Source organism: Bos javanicus, chromosome X, assembly GCF_032452875.1.
Source record: "Bos javanicus breed banteng chromosome X, ARS-OSU_banteng_1.0, whole genome shotgun sequence".
Taxonomy (NCBI): Eukaryota; Metazoa; Chordata; class Mammalia; order Artiodactyla; family Bovidae; genus Bos; species Bos javanicus.
In genome coordinates, this window is record NC_083897.1 from 53,881,735 (window position 1) to 53,899,467 (window position 17,733).

A 17,733-nucleotide genomic window follows, 5' to 3' on the forward strand; every position below is an offset into this window, starting at 1 on the left:
GACACAGCTACACAAGGTGGCAGCGCAGCTCCCTGGTGGGACCAGCACCAGGGCTCTAGAGTCAGGAGGAGCTAGTCTTGAAAGCGGGCTGTGGGGCTATGTGGTGCTCTAGGCAAAGTCTGGTACCTTCCTTGTGATCAGCTGCTGCAAGTGGGGCTAATGGGCATCTCAGAGGGATGCTGAGCGAGGACCCGAGATGCTCCAGGTAAAGCACGTGCAGTCAGGAAGCCTCTCCACTCCTGCTTTATCGGTAATGCCTCCTTCTCCAACCACCACCCTCTGCCGGCCTCCACCTTCCGGAGCTGTCGGGTCCCTCTGGGCTGGGGGCAAGGGAGTGGGGTGGGGGACCTGGTTCAGGTGATGCGATGCTCACATGACCGGCTGGGCGCTGACGTGGACAGCAGCCCCCATGCCCGCCCTGCCCACGCAGAACCAGTTCCCAGAGCTGCCCCGGCGAGGGGCGAGAGGGCTTAGGCGAGCCCGAGGAGGTGCAGACCTGGTCTGGGCGCCACAGGTCAGTATCAAGGTGGCCACTGCGGCGTCCTGGGCAGGGGTGGAAGCTGATGGGACTAAGATTCAGGAGCAGCGGGGAGAAACGGGGAGAAAGGAGGGGGTCCCGAGATGAATGTGGAGAACGGTGAGGCGCGACGTGGGCAGGTGGCCCCGTATCCTCCTCGACGGCCCTCCTCTGTGCCCTCCCCCCATTTTTGAGCCTGAAATTGCAGGGGTGGGGGGGTGTGTGCCCCTGCAGTGCAATGGTGAAACGTAGACAAATTCTGAAAATAATTCCCTTTCACACCTGAGCCCAGGAGGAAATAACTGACCTCACATAAAGGGGTGGGGATGCGGCGGGTTGCTTGCACGGGAGGAAGACACAGAGACCCAAAATAGTTTGGAAAGCATCCTGGTCTGGTGCCTGCAGCCTGAAAAGTAATGGTAGCTGGGATGCAGGAGAGGTAGGGGGAAAATTGTAGGATGAGGAGGGCCCGGATTCAGGAAAGGGACCTCAGCCCATAGACCGTGCAGTCCCTCTCTGTCTTCTGTCTGCAGGTCTGCATGTCTGTTCCCAACACTCTGCAAGGCTAGAAAAGGAGGAGAAACCTGGCCAGAATCCCTGCAAGTCAGTGAAAAATGGGAGGGCACTGGATAGGCATGGGGCTGGGGGGCACAGCTTGGGCAGCATTTGAGGGCCCCACTTCCCATCCCCCTACCAGATATAATATACACCCTCCCTGCCACGTTAAAGGATGGTACAAGGTGGCAGGGCCTGCCACGGAATGGTTGGCTGTCAGTGCAGGAGGAATGGTGGGGTAAAGGGTAGGCAGAAGGTACATTAGGCTCGGCCAGGTCAGAGGACCACTGACGCGGGTGAGATGCCAGTGCTGTCCAGACCTGCCTTCCACACAAGCCCTCAGTCTCCCTTGTCTCCTCTTTGTCTCTTCCACCCTCATCCCCCAGGACAGGAAAAGGAGGGGACATCTCAACATGGAAAAGCTGCAATGAAAATGAAGGAAAGTTGGAAAGTGAGGGAAAGCCAGAAGATGAAGTAGAGCCTGAAAATGAAGGAAAGTCAGATGAGAAAGAAAAGCCGGAAGTGGAGGGGAAGTCAGAATAGGAATGAGAGCTCCAGAATGAGGGACAGCCAGATGATGAGAGACAACCCGCACATGAGGGACAACCAGCAGATGAGGGGAAGAAAGAAAAGCAGGGCAAGTTCGAAGCTGAGGGAAACCCACTCAAGAAGGGCAAGCCAGAGTCCCAGGCAAAGTCAGAGAGCCAGTCGCGTGCTGCTGAAGAGCGCCCTGCTGAAGATTATGTGCCCCAGAAGGCAAAAAGAAAAACGGACAGGATTCCCCCAAGGACTATCAGGACAACTTACAGGAAAGGCATCTGGGAGGTGAGGAGATAATCAGAGAATGTGAAGATCTGTCAACGGCTCAGCTTCAAGAGCTAAGGAAAAGACAGAAAATGGGTGGATTTCATTGGATACAAAAGAAATGTACAGGATCCATTCACCCCAAGGGGCAATGGGGTGTCAAGGAATGAAGGGAGGAGCCAAAGGGGCATACATGATATCCCATATCTTTAATGCCTTGGCATTTGATTCTGGTTTCTTTGATGAGAATATCACTGACCCTGCTTTCCCTGGCAGTCACTTGTCAGGCTCTGTGTTTTATCCTCAAGCTGATACTTTGCTTTAGGTGTCACTGTCCTTACCAGCAGCCATTTGATCCAACTACAGTGCTCTGTGTTTCAGTAGGGGGTTTTCACTCACGTTCATGGAAGAGATGTTCATGGTACACTGTAAAAAGAGCAATAAAAAAACACTTTTCAGAACCAAATGCATAGTATCAAACCAGTTTTGTAAAAGGGCTTCCCTGGTGGCTCAGACTGTAAAGAATTTGCCTGCAATGCGAGAGACCTGAGTTTGATCCCTAGGTCTGGAAGATCCCCCTAAGGAGGAAATGGCTACCCACTCCAGTATTCTTGCCTGGCAAATCCCATGGACAGAGAAACCTGGTGGGCTACAGCCCATGGGATCGCAAAGAGTCAGACATGACTGAGCGACTAACACTTTTCACTTTGTAAAAGTAGTAAATGTTTGCGTAATGCATTTGTGCACAGAGAAAACCATGAAAACTAAAAACTAGGTGATAGTTTTTTCCTGCATTGTAGCCAGAAAATAGGTCTTGCCTGTACTCAAAGATGAGTCCAATCATCAGATGGTACCTCCGTGCCATTCCTCCACAAGTATGTCCATCCCATGTTTTCCCCTAGTTGTAACCACGTCAGTGGGCACTGGCAGCCCTTCTCCTGGGTCCTCTACCATCCTATGGCTCCTCCCAACATGTGTGATTCTTTTTCCTGTCTTTGCTCACTCATCTCTACTTTTTCTTAAATGATGTTTGTCATAATAAAAAAATTCCTAGAAATCAATACATGATAAAAAAAAATTGAAATGTTCAGTGAGCTTATGAGGGCAATGAAGATTCCTGTTGTCAGACTGTAAAATGATAAGTAAAACATTACATCTAGGACTCATAGCTAGAGGAATCAACCTGACAGCTACAACAGATCCACGTGCTCTAAAGGTCAGTCTTGTCATCTGTGAAATGGGAATAAAACTTGCCTCACAATCTGCTGAGTGGACCAGATGAGGTACTGGATATGTTAGCTCTGTTGGGAGAGCTCCTTTGTAGCAGTAGGACTCTGAACCTTGTCAGACACTCAGGAGAGAGCTGAGAGTAGGTCTCACCAATGCCTAGCAACAAGTCTAAGCAGCTGAGAAGAGACTGCCACTCTTCTCTGGATACTACCATATCTGCTGGGCATGCCTGCTCTGCCGGGCCCTGTACCCTCTGCTGACAGGTATTGATATGATGGAGTCCTTATGGTGACAAAGCTCCTCTGGTTCCCTTTAGTCCCCAAAGGGTCAAAGCCCCTATCTGACTTCTATAGGAATGTGGGTAAATTCCCTCTCCCAACTTCAGAGTTGTATCTACCCTCGTGGCATTGCCCCAGGGCAGTTTGGGCTCCATTATATTACATAGTTCTTAGCAAAGTAGTCATTAACAATTTAGTTCATTTTATATTTGCTTATAGTAGTTTCTTATCTCTTACAGGACTCATATATTTTGGGTCCCCTGGGGACTGTATCCTGAGACACATCTATGGATGAAACAGTGGATAATTATTTGAACTACACACCACAGTACCTCAGGGAAGCCATATCTAAATTTATATACCATTCTTAGTGTGAATTTTCTCTCTAAAAAGTCTCCTGGTTGGTTTCCTACACAAATTCAAAGGACTTGTCCACACATAATCAGAGAGGGTTACACAAGTGAGTTTCAAACTGAAAATATCCCTTCCCATTCCAGACCAATTCCAACTAAAAATTGTAACAGTGCTCTTAAAAATATTAAGAACTCTCAATGTTAGGGATTTTAATTTAACCCACTAGTATGTCGCTTTTTCCAAATGAGGACTTTCTTATTCACATATGTTTAATAAATTATATGATATATATACTTAATTATGATTGAATCAGAAGCCCCGAGTTAAAAAAAGATACCCTGTTCATGGATTAGAAGCCTTGATAGTGTTAATATGGTAATTCTCTCCAAAAGTTATCTATAAATTCAATGTTATATGGAAAAGCAAAGGACACAGGATAGCCAAAATATTTTGAAAATGAAGAACACAGTTGAAGGACTCATTGCCTGATTTCAGGGCTAACTAAAACTACAGTAATCAAGACTCTGTAGTATGGCATAAGGATAGACATAGACTGATGGAATAAGACAGAGTCCAAAAGTAGACCCACATGTATATCGTCAATTCATGTTTTAAAAAGGACCCACAGGAATTCAGTGGAGAAAGACTTTTCAACAAATGATACTGGAACAACTATGTCGTCTTGGTCAGTTTGGACTGCTATAACAAAAATACCACAGACAGGAATTTTTCATAGTTCTGGAGTGTGGGAAACCCATGATCAGATGCTGGCAGATTTGGTATCTAGTAGGGGTCAGATTCCTTGTTCATAACCAGATGTCTTCACATGACAGAAGGGGCAAGGGAGCTTTTTGGGGTCATTTTTATAATGAAGCTAATTCCTCATGAGGGCTCCACTTGCATGGCTTAATTGCCAAAGGCCCTGCTTCCAAATACCATCCAACGATGAATTTCACAGTTACACAAACAATTCAGTCTATAGCAGACATCAATATACAAAAAAAGTACCCTTGCCTCACACCATATACAAAACATGAATTAAAAATGGCTCACAGAACAAAATATAAAACCCCAAATTATAAAAACTTTATTTAGAGAATTCCTGGGTGATCCCAGTGGTTAGGATTCTTAGCTCTCACTGCCAAGGGCCTGGCTTCAATCCCTGGTCAGGGAACTAAAATCCCATAAAGCCACGTGATGTGGCCAAAAAAAAAACAAAATAAAAATAAAAATTTCATTTAAAGATAGGAACAATATGGTATAGTTTGTTGTTTCAGAGTAAACTATTAATGTTTATTAATTCTGAAGTAGTTGAAAGATTTTTTATTGTAATTTTTTATTTTAAGCTGCATTGGGTCTTCATTGCTGCTTGGGCTTTTCTCTAGTTGCGGTGAGTGAAGGCTACTCTTTGTTGCAGTGCACAGGCTTCTCATTGTGGTGGCTTCTCTTGTTGCTGAGCACAGGGTCTAGGGCACTAGGGCTTCAGTAGTTGCGGCGTGTGGGCTCTAGAGCACAGGCTTAATAGTTGAGGTGCACAGGTTTAGTTGCTCCACAGCATGTGGGATCTTCCCGAACCAGGGATTGAACTTGTGTCTCCTGCATTGGCAGGAGGATTCTTTACCACTGAGCCACCAGGGAAGCCCAGTTCAGAGATTTTTGAAATGAATTTTCTGTCACTATCTACTTTATAAGTTCCAGAGGTTTCTTCTATTAAGAAATGGGAAAAGGCAAATGCTAATTATAAAATATTACATGTGGACAATAAAATTTCAGATATCATTAGAAAAATAGGGAAAAGGGTAATCCTGGATTAGCATATGACATGAATTTGTGCCATATGACAATTTAAGATAATAACTGGACAATGAGGGTATTGACAAATTTCTGTGAAGTTCAAACAAGTCTAGAATATCTATATTAGTAACATATATCCATACATATATAACCTAAGAAAGCATAATATTTCTTATTTGACAATGTTTTCCATGTATTTTAACATACCAAAAAAAAAACCCTAATTGTTTTAACATCTCTTTTATAAAGTTAGAGACAGTTTTTTTGAGATTTTCTAAGGACCCTCTGGAGAAGGCAATGGCACCCCACTCCAGTACTCTTGCCTGGAAAATCCCATGGACGGAGGAGCCTGGGAGGCTGCAGACCATGGGGTCGCGAAGAGTCGGACACGACTGAGCGACTTCACTTTCACTTTTCCCTTTCATGCACTGGAGAAGGAAATGGCAGCCCACTCCAGTGTTCTTGCCTGGAGAATCCCAGGGATGGGGGAGCCTGGTGGGCCGCCGTTTATGGGGTCGCACAGAGTCGGACACGACTGAAGCAACTTAGCAGCAGCAGCAGCAGCAAGGACCCTCTGGGAAATCTCAAAACTAGTTTGAGGTCAAAAAGACTCCATTTAGATTTTGATTTTGGGAAGCTGCCAAAAATGTCAAAAAGTTTGAACATTTGATTAAACAGGATCACAAGTCAATATGAAACAATAGTTACTTATCTATTTAACCAAAGGGACAATCAAAAAAATTTTAAGGTAAATACAGGTTACAAAACTGTGAATGAAAATATAGCTCTTTTCACATTGAGAAGACTCAATTCTCCCACATAATCAAAGACCTGATAAAGACAACATGAAACACAAAAAATTCTTTTGGTAAGACAAAATCTTTGCTTTCCAGGCAGATTACCCAAAAGGTAAAGAAAAACATTTCACAATCTCTTATCAAGAGAAGATCAATAGTCCAAAATACATTTTCTTTTTAACGGAGAGAAAACCAAACTAATTTTTCACCATTGTACTCCTCCCTCCCTCCCTTTCTCCCTGCCTCCCTCCCTCTCTTCCTTCCTTCCCTTTCTTTTTTTCTTGCCATACCTCTAAGCAAGCTAGATCTCACTTCCGCAACCTAGGATCGAATCCTTTCCCCCTACAGCGGAAGCATGGAGTCTTAACCACTGGACTGCCAGGAAAGTCCTTGTACCACTGTACTTTTGAGGTTAAAGCTCATTCTTTTAAAAACTTATAAATAAATCCATTCTAATCTTAGCCGGCTTGACCACACATAAAATTCCTTTCCCAAGATTCTGTTTACTGAAACTTTCTACCCACTCAGCCACTCAGGTTTTTTTTTTCCAGTATTTTCCTCTTCCTCATTCTAGAATACCAGTCATTTGACTTTAGAACAAAATTACTCTCTTTCCCTTAACAAAAACATGTCTTTCATACTTCTTATCCAAAACACACATCCTACTTTTTTTTAACCTACTTTTCATACATAGTTGTTTCCTTTTACCCTTATTGTTTCTAGTATTTTTAATTACATATATAGATTAGCATTCTTAACCCTTAGAAACCTTAATTTCTAGTGAAACTAAAAAGTAAACAGTTGAGGACTGCCTGTTACGTAAGCATTCTATGATTGGCAAATTTATAAATATATTTCATAATTTCTAAAAGCATATTCTTCCTGACAATGAATTTTCCAATATGGCACAACACATGTTTATACATCCAAATATCTTCAGTTCCTTTATAAGAAGATGCCAAAGTAGATAAACCTATGTTTAGTAGCTTGTTTCAGTATTTTATCTGAAAATGATCTAGATATTCAATGCATATCCATCATTAGTTAATATAACTTTTAAGTTTTCAAGTTATCAAAAAGATTTTTGAAACTGTTTTTAAGTAGACATACCATGAAACATAATTACTGTGGAAAAGTTCATATATAAAGTTTTATCTTAATTACATCTACATAATTAACCTTTTAGATTACGAAAACTTCTTGAAGCATTAAATAGCTAACCATCATCTCAAATTATTTTTCTTTCTAACAAATCCTGTAACAGAGATAATATGACTTTTAGTAAACCTGGGTAGGAAAAAAAGCTGTATGTTTGCATCATACTTAATGGTGATAACTCTGAAGATATGCCTGTTTTAATTAAACCAACGAAGTTAGACTAACTTTTATTTATGAAAGCTTATCCTAGACCACATGAACTTGAAAAACATTTGGGCTAATTTCTGTATTTCTGAGAGAATACTTTGTAAAAAAAAAATTTACTGGATCAACAGTCCAACTTTCAATTATCCAAATTCCTATTAAATTAAGATTCAGGGGATTCTGAATTGCATGATCTAAATAAGTGTAAATTTTCTCCACAGGAAGTTTACATCATCCTAATCCTACAGTTATTTTGGTAAATAGTCTGTCTACATAGTAAAAAGTAGCCAGGTACAAAATGAGTGCAGACATGAAAAAAAAAAAGTTCAGCAGAAACAACACGCAGCAAATACAGATCTATAGGAGTTCCAGATATTGGAATTATAAGATTCAATTTAAAAATAACTTTTCTGGGAATTCCCTGGCAGTCCAGTGGTTAAGACTGCACTTCCACTGCCACTACAGGGGCTGTGTTTGATCCTTGGTTGGGAAACTAACATCCCATCTGCTGTCCAATGCAGCTAATAATAATAATTTTTCATACTAAATAGGAGATAAAAGACTGCCTCATGGAAATTTCAGCCAGTAACTGGAAAGTATAAAAAAAAAGAAATAGGCCATTCTATAACTAAAATTTTTAAATTTATTTTTCATTATACTTGAATTACAATGTTGTCTTAATTACTGCTGTACAGTGAAGTAACTTAGTTATTTATATATATATATATATATATATATATATATATTCTTTTCATATTCTTTTCCATTATGGTTTTTCACAGGATATTGAGTATAATTCCCTGTGCTATAAGTAGGCCAATTTGCATCTGCTAATACCAAACTCCCAATTCAACCCTCTCCCACCACCATCCCCCTTGGCAACCACCAGCCTATTCTCTATGTCCCCAGTTCTGTTTCTGTTCCACAGATAGGGTCATTTGTGTCATATTTTAGATTCCACATATAAGTGATATAATATGGTGTTTGTCTTTATCTTTCTGACTTACTTCACTTGGTATGATAATCTCTAGTTGCATCCATGTTGCTGCAAATGGCATTATTTCATTCTTTTTTATGGCTGAGTAGTATTCCACTGTATATATGTACGACATCTTCTTTACCCATTCATCTGTCAATGGACATTTAGGTTGTTTCCGTGTCTTGGCTGTTGTAAATAATGCTGCAGTGAACATTGGAGTGCATGTGTCTTTTTGAATTATAGTTTTGTTTTTACTATCCTGATCATTTACAATATCTATAAGCATTTTTGAGACAAATAGAGCAAATTTAGGAGTTGGTAAAAATGATAGATAGGCTTTAATTGCTTCTAGAGCCACAAATTGAGTTCTCTAAAAGACTCAATTTGTAAGACAAGTACAATTATTTTTAATTCTTAAAAGAATTGGGTTGAAACCTGAATGATATCAAGAGGCTAACCCACCTATCCAACTATCTTCAATTTGCTTCTTTATATCAGGGAGAAGATATCCAGCTAAGACAGAAATTAAAAGAATCGTATGTTCTAGATTTAGAGCTGTATCATTGGACTTTATTTTCTTGGGCTCCAAAATCACTGCAGATGGTGGCTACAGCCATGAAATTAAAAGATGCTTGCTCCTTGGAAGAAAAGCTATAATCAACCTCAACAGTATGTTAAAAAGCAGAGACGTTACTTTGCTGACAAAGGTCCATCTAGTCAAAGCTATGTTTTTTCCAGTCATCATGTATGAATGTGAGAGTTGGACTATAAAGAAAGCTGAGAGCCAAAGAATTGATGCTTTTGAACTGTGGTGTTGGAGAAGACTCTTGAGAGTCCCTTGGACTGCAAGGAGATCCAACCAGTCGATCCTAAAGGAAATCAGTCCTGAATATACACTGGAAGGACTGATGCTGAAGCTGAAACTCCAATACTTTGGCCACTTGATGCGAAGAACTACTCATTAGAAAAGACCCTGATGCTGGGAAAGATTGAAGGTGGGAGAAGGGGACGACAGAGGATGAGATGGTTGGATGGCATCATTGACCCGATGGACATGAGTTTGAGCAAGCTCTGGGAGTTGGTGATAGACAGGGAAGCCTGGTGTGCTGCAGTCCATGGGGTTGCAAAGAGTCGGACATGACTGAGCAACTGAAATGAATTGATCTTTGGAATGTTTTAGTAAATCTTTCCACAAAGACTTCAGAAGGTCTCATTTTGTTTTTTGTGCTCTGGGTACATAGTTTCATTTTAGCTTAGGGGTGGTGATGGTGGTTTAGTTGCTAAGTCGCATCCAACTCTTGTTATCCCACAGACTGTAGCCTGCTAGGCTCCTCTGTCCATGGGATTTTTCAGGCAACAATACTGGAGTGGTTTGTCATTTCTTTCTCCAGGGGATCTTCCCAACCCAGGGACTGAACCCGGGTCTCCTGCATTGCAGGCAGATTCTTTACTGACTGAGCTATCAGAGAAGTCCTTGCTTAGGGGAAAGGCCTAAAAATGCTCCTTTCAGGCTGTGAATATCAGCTTCCAATTTGCCAAACTTCTGACCAGAGCTTCCTTTAAAGAAAAATTTTCTCAAATATCTTATAAGGTTTTCAGAAACAGTAAATATTCCTGGCAGTATTGAACTCTTTAATATTTTTCCCTTTACCTTTAAGTCAAGTATATACCTATCAAGTTATTTCCAACCAAAATCAATAAGCCTTTTATGGATTAACCATGGACACTTCAAGCATCCCCAAAGATGGTAAAAAGATGTAGTTTTCCCATGATCCAGGACCACTTGCAAAGGCAACCAAAGGAAAGAAAGACTTGGACAATTCCCCTGAGAGCTAGCAACAATCAGTAAGACACTAACTGCAAATGGAGTGCAAGTCACATTTCTGTCTGGTCATATTCTTGGGGGTCCAAACCTGACAGTTGAGCTGCCTGTACATGTAAGCAGTGACAACTTGTGCTCCCCAGCAGGAAGAAACCCAAGCTAGTTCCTCAGTACACAAAATGAGAGACAGGCAGGAAAGTAATAGTTGTCCTTGGGGTGGAAAGGATTAATAACAAATGGGTATCCCCAAACCAAATTCACAGAAGTCTGAATTTAGAAAAGAAGGAACACCATAAAATTTTACTTAATATTCTCTCTACCCTTCTGAGTATTTGGCTGATAACTGTTTTCTCTAGGGCATCTCATAAATAGATGAGTTCATCTAGGCTAAAAGTTTCTTACTGTGGCCACTGTAATTAAAAGATTATCTTTGGTAAAATTAAACCATTTGTTCAGAAAAACATAGGTTTGGGGATCTTAATTTTTTACTCTTGCCTGGAAAATCCCATGGATGGGGGAGCCTGGTGGGCTGCAGTCCATGGGGTCACACAGAGTCGGACATGACTGAAGCGACTTAGCAGCATACTTAATATGCATAATATACATATTTATATTTATTTTTTATATATACATATAATCTCAGTTAACTGGAATCCCAGATGGAGGAATCTCTTCGGACTTGAACAAACCCATTTTTTTCTTTTTCTTAAAGAAACAAAATTTATTTACTTGAAGCCTCACACTGGCCCAGTCCAGTTTAAGTCAGACCAGTCCAACTTCAGACCCAGTCTAGAAAAAGAAATGCTCAAGTGAAGTCAGCTCACTCATTATGCAAAAACAGTAGAGCTTGGATATCCAAGAGGGACTTATTCATGACCCCCAGACAGAGCAAGAAGGCAATGAGCACAATGGGATCAGCAGGTATCTGCTCTTGCTGATTGCTCCTTAGGACAATTGGTGATCTCCTTTGGATACCACCAGGACAATTAAAGGGCTTCCCATGTGACATTAGTGGTAAAGAACCCACCTGCCAATGAAGGAGACATAAGAGACGTGGGTACAATCCCAGAGTCAGGAAGATCCACTGGAGAAGGAAATAGCAACCCACTCCAGTATTCCTGCCTGGAGAATCCCATGAACAAAGGAACCTGGAGGGGCTACAGTCCATAGGGTAGCAAAGAATCAGACGTGACTGAGTGACTAAGCACACAGGACAATTAAAAAGTATACTGAAGCATATTAAACATTTTAGAGTTTATCTGGGGCTTCCCAAGTGGCTCAGTGGTAAAGAATTCACCTGCCAATGAAGGAGACAAGGGTCTGATGCCTGATTCGGTAAGATCCTGCATGTCGCAAGGCAGCTGAGCCTGTGCACTACAGCTGCTGAGCCTGTACTCTAGAACCCAGAAGCCACAACAGTTGAGCCTATATGCTGCAACTACTGAAGCCCGCACACCTTAGAGCATGTGCTCTGCAACAAGAGAAGGCACCACAGTATGAGAAACCCTCACACCACAACCAGAGCAGTAGCCCCACTCACTGCAATTAGAGAAAAGTCCATGCACAGCAACAAAGACCCAGCACAGCCCAAAAAAATTTAATTAAAAAATTTTTAAAGTTTATCTGAGCAAACATTGATGCAAACTCGGCTGTACAAAACCAGAAGTGGTTAGAAGCACTCCACCAACAGGACCTAGTGGGAAGGATTTTTAGAGAAGACACAGAAGCAAAGCAAAAAGAAAATTATTTGATCGGTTATAGCTTAAGTGGTTGCATTATTTGGGAAAGTCTAGCTGGCTGCTTGTAATTAGTTGTTCTTCTTAACCTTGAGAAACTTATAGGAATTGACTCTGGCTTAGGTTTTGGTTTGCTTACATGGACTACCAAGTCATTAGAGCCACCTCAGTTCAGTAGTCTCCTTGTTTGATTACTGTAAGAGTATAGAAGAGGAACACTTCCCAATTGACTCTATGAAAGCAGTATCACTCTGATATCATAACAAGACTAGGTACAACAAGAAAAGTACAGACCAATATTTTTTATGAATACAGAGGCAAAATCCTTAACAAATTACCAGCAAGTTGAATCTAACAATATATAAAAGATTATACACAATGGCCAAGTGGAATTTATTCCAGGAATGCAAATTTGGTATAACACAGAAAAATCAGAAAATATAAACTACTGAATTAACATAATGAAGGCGCCGAACCACATGATCATCTCAAAAGATACAGGGAAAAAAAACCATAAATCCAGTAATTTCTCATGATAAAAATATTCAACAAACTAGGAATAAAAGGTGACTTCCTCAACTTGATGGAGGAAATCTACAAAAAGATGCAACTGACATCACACATAAGGATGAAACACTAAAAAATTTCCTTCTAGGAACGGAAACAAGACAAGGATGACTTCTATTGCCACTTCTAGAGGTTGTACTAGAGGTTCTGGCCAAGATAATTAGGCAAAAATAAATAAATAGGCATCCAGTTAGGAAAGGAAGAAGTAAAAACATCTCTATTTAAAGATAACAGTCTTGTACATAGCATAACCTAAGGAATCCATGGGAAAAAAAATATGAGAACTAATACATGAGTGGAACATGGTGGCAGGATACAATATCAACATACAAAAATCAATTGTATTTCCTTATAATAGAAATTAGCAATCTGAAAATGAACTGAAGAAAATGATTCTACTTATGATGACATCAAAAAGAAAAATATTTTAGGGATACATTTAACAAAAGAAATTTCAGGCTTATATTGAAAATACAGAATGTTGAAAAAATTAAATAAGACCTAAATAAATGGAAATAAATCCATGTTTGTGGATTAAAAGACAATATTTTTCTATTGGTCATATTACCTAATTGATCTACAGATTCAATTCAATCCCTATCAAAATCCTATATGGCTTTTATGTAGAAAATATCAAGGTGATTTAAAAAAATCAAAGGATACAGAATAGATAAAACTTAGCTTAGAAAGAATAACATTGGCTATCTTATACTTCTTAATTTCAAAACCTACTAACAAATGACAGTAATCAAGACAGGGTGGTACAGCAACTAGAGATTATCACACTAAGTGAAGTTAGTCAGAAAGAGAAAGACAAATACCATGTGATCTCACTTATATGTGGAATCTAAAGTATGACACAAATGAACCTATCCATGAAACAGAAACAAAACCAGGGACATAGAGACAGACTGGTGGTTGCCAAGGGGGAAGCGGGTGGGAGAGGGTAGGAGCGGGAGTTTGGCTAGCAGATGCAACTGATATTATATAATGGATAAGCAGCAAGGTCCTACTGTATAGCACAGGGAACCATATTCAATATACTGTGATAAACCATAATGGAAAAGAATAGGAAAAAGAATAAATATATATGTATTTTATGTATTAAATGTCTCAGTATATATATACTGAGACATTTAATTGTACAGTAGTGATTAACACATTGGTATTCAACTATACTTCAATAAAAATTAATTTAAAAAAAGACAGAATGGTACTGCCATAAAGACATATAGATCAATGGAAAAGAATTTAGTCCAAAAGTAAACTATCACATATAGGGTCAATGGATTTTTGACAAATGTAATGAGACAATTCAAAGGGGGAAAGAATCATTTTAAAACTAATAGTGACAGAACAATTGGATATCCAGATGCCAAAGATTGAATATAGATCACTACATTATAACATACACCAAAATTAGCACAACAAGGGTGATAAATATTAATGCAAGAGCTAAAATTATAAAAACTCTTAGAAGAAAACATAGGAGTAAACCTTCATGTCCTTAGGTTTCACGGTGTTTTCTTAGATATGACAACGAAAGCACATGTGACAAAAGATAAGATTGGAAGTCATCAAAATAAAAAAAATTATGCATCAAATGATACCACTAAGAAAGTGAAAAGACAACCCACAGAGTGGGAAAAAATACTTGTGAATCATTTATTCAATAAGGAACTAATTTCCAGAAAATATAAAGAACTCTATAAATTCAACTATAAAAAGACAAGTAACCCAATTAAAAATGGGCAAATGATTTGAATAGATATTTATGAAAGTCATATAGATAACCAATAACCAATAAGCACATGTAAAGAAGCTCAATACCATTAGTTGTTGGGGAATGTAAATCAGAATCAAAAGGAGAGAACACTTCATATAAATTATGATGGTTAAAATGAAAATGATGGAAAATAACATATTTTATTGAGGATGATGATAAACTGGAGCTCTCAGATTACATCTGAGTTTATACTAATGAGGTAACTCATGGTGAGTCTCCAGATAGCTTCAGGTTAGGGGCTGGCCACCACAAGGACCAAATACATTATTAGAGGGATATGTGGACAAAAAAATGTTACCTGCCATCCAGGTAGACAAGATGTTGCCTACTATCAAGCCATCAGCCACTGCAACCACCTACAACGGTTCACCCAGAGGGGAATTCAGGATGAAGAAAAACAGGACACTGGCCCTAGGTAGTTAAGATTCATACCAAAGGAAAAATTTCAGTGAGCCCAGACTCTTGTATTTTACCACACATAGAAAAGCACTAAAATTATGAACTTGAGAGGTCTGTTTTTGTGATTAACAATAACTTTTGATGTTCAAGTACACATGCTTGTTTTTGGTTTTGTTTTTCAATAAAAACTCCTATATATCGTGGCTCCTGCCTTATCTCTTTGGAACAGTTCCTCAGAGCTATCTGACAGGCTGTATCCTGGGCTATAGTCTTCAGCAAGGCCACTGAATAAAACACAATTCTCAGCTTTTAGGTTGTGCATTGTTTTTCAATCCAAGGCTGAAACTTTCAGTCTTAACATCCCACCCCTCTTCCCTGACCTCTGGAGAGAGAAGGAATGAAGATTTCCTGCCAAAAATTTTGGTTCCCTGTCCACCAATGCCAAATAGAAATACGGAGACAGTATGGAGGAAATAGAAAAGAGTGGTTTTATTTTTGCCTGACAAAAGGGAAACACAACAGGCTAATGCTAAGAATTGTGTACTCCTTCTTGGGGTACTGAAGATCTTATAGGTGGAACTCATAGTCCAGGGTGAGTGAAGGTTTTGTATTCTTCTTCTTGCATTATTATAAAATAGTCACTGCTGGCATCAGGCTGCCCAGTATATGGGTCCATTCATTTCTGTGTTATTGGCCTGTGACCTTCTTTCTGCAATGTAAACAGCTATAAGGGGTAATCTGCTACAAGAGAGTGCAGGGAGGGTAAATACCAGGTGCAGGACATAATTTACACAGTATTAGGGGGTGATAAGTTAGCTTTCTGAAGAACAGATCTAGTACAGACACTACAGATTAATAATAGTGAGGGAAGTCAGTCATGTCTGACTCTTTGTGACCCCATGGACTGTAGCCTACCAGGCTCTTCTGTCTATGGGATTTTCCAGGCAAGCATACTGGAATGGGTTGCCATTTCCTTCTACAGAGGATCTTCCCGACCCAGGGATTGAACCCCGGTCTCCTGCACTGTAGGCAGATGCTTTACCATCTGAGCCACCAGGGAAATCCAGATTAGTAATAGTTAAAACTAAAATTAGCTAGCTCTTTCAGGCCAGTTTATGTTTCTTCTCTAGCCTGTTCACTGTTCTCTTTATTTTCCTTGTTTTTCAGGAGAGGGAAAAAAACCTCACTTCTACTTTTTTTTTTTTTTTTGCAGCAGATTGAGTTCAATCACCATTGGTTGATGATTTAAGCAATCATTCCTATGTAATAAAACATCCATAAAGCACCCTAAATGACAGGGTTTGGGAAGCTTCCAGGTTGGAGAACACATGAATGTGCTGGGAAAGTGGTGTGTCTAAAGACAGCAAGGAAACCCTGCCTTTCTACTCCCCCCCAATACCTTGCCCTATGCCTCTCTTCCATTCAGCTATGCCTGAGTTGTATCATTTAAAATCAATATTAAAAACTAAAGCATTTTTCCGAGTGTTGTGAGTTGTTCTAGTAAATTATTGAAATTGAGGAGATGGTCATGGGCATCCCCAAATTTGTAGTTGGCTGGGCAGAAGTGTAGGCAACCAGGGCACCCCATTTGTGGCTGCTGTCTGAAGTGGAGATATTCTTGTAGGACTCAATCTTTAACCAGTGATGTTAGTCTCAGAATTGAATTGACTTGCAGGACACCCAGTTGGGGTTGAAGAATCAGAGAACTGGTTGGTGTTGAAAAACATGCTGCCTCTGTTGTCAAAAGTGGTGTCAGATAATACCATACATGGTGAAAAGCAGCTGAGAGGACATTGATAGATTCATTGCAAATAGAAACTAAACTGCATGTCAGCTCATTTAGCAGAGAAAACCTGGGAAAGAGAGAGCTGGGAGGAGACCTGGGAGTAGAACTAATTTCAGTCTGCAGAACAATTTATGCCTCAGAACACTGTTGAAAACAATAGAGCAATCAGCAGGCCAGTTGGCTCTGGAGAATCAGAAAATTGGCTGCTGCTGAAAAATGCACTGCCTTCGATATCAGAAATGATGTCACAAAACACCACACATGGTAAAAAGCAATTGAGAGGACATGGATAGATCATTGGCAATATAAACTAAACTGTAGGTCAACTCATTTACCAGAGAAAACCTGGAAAGAGAGAGCTAGGAGGCCTGAGAGCAGAACTAATCTGTCTTCAGAATAATTTATGCCTCAGGGTATTGTTGAAAACAGTAATGCAATCAGCAGGCAATTAGTGGCGTTTTAGTGGCAATTAGTGGTTGCATTTGGTCGGGGACAAAGAGAGTCCTGCCAAAAGGCACTGTCATTCCAGGGTGACTGTGGGCATACCTAAAGCTGTGCACACTGAGGAGCAACAAAAGAGGTTTCACACATCTTATATGTGTGGGCACAGGCATTACTTATCTAGCTGAATTACCAAAAATAATCTAAATTATCTAAAATTACCTAGCTAGTCACTAAACAAATAACCTTGAAAAAAACAATAACAAGCTTCACATGGGGAAGAGGAGTTGCTGTATTATCTAATATGTTGTTTTCAACAAAAATTTATGAGACATGCAAAGCAAGAGGAAAGTATGACCTATATATCAGGGGTAAAAAAAACAGGCAACAGAAACTGCCTGTGGGAAAAAAAACTGCCTTGAGAATGAACATATTTCAGATTTAACAAAGACTTCAAAGTAGCTGCTATACATGTAATCACAGAACTCCATTAAAGTAGCTGCTATACATGTAATCACAGAACTAA

General features: G+C 40.0%; 1 protein-coding gene across 1 annotated transcript; it reads left to right on the plus strand.

The window, feature by feature from the left end:
• The first annotated feature begins 621 nt into the window (after positions 1-621).
• Positions 622-7,424, plus strand: TCEAL3 (transcription elongation factor A like 3). The gene is given in 4 exon segments (XM_061408764.1): positions 622-637; positions 1,374-1,844; positions 1,847-1,992; positions 1,994-7,424. Coding segments are annotated over 4 exon segments (729 nt in total). The 3' UTR covers positions 2,090-7,424.
• The last annotated feature ends 10,309 nt before the right edge of the window (positions 7,425-17,733 follow it).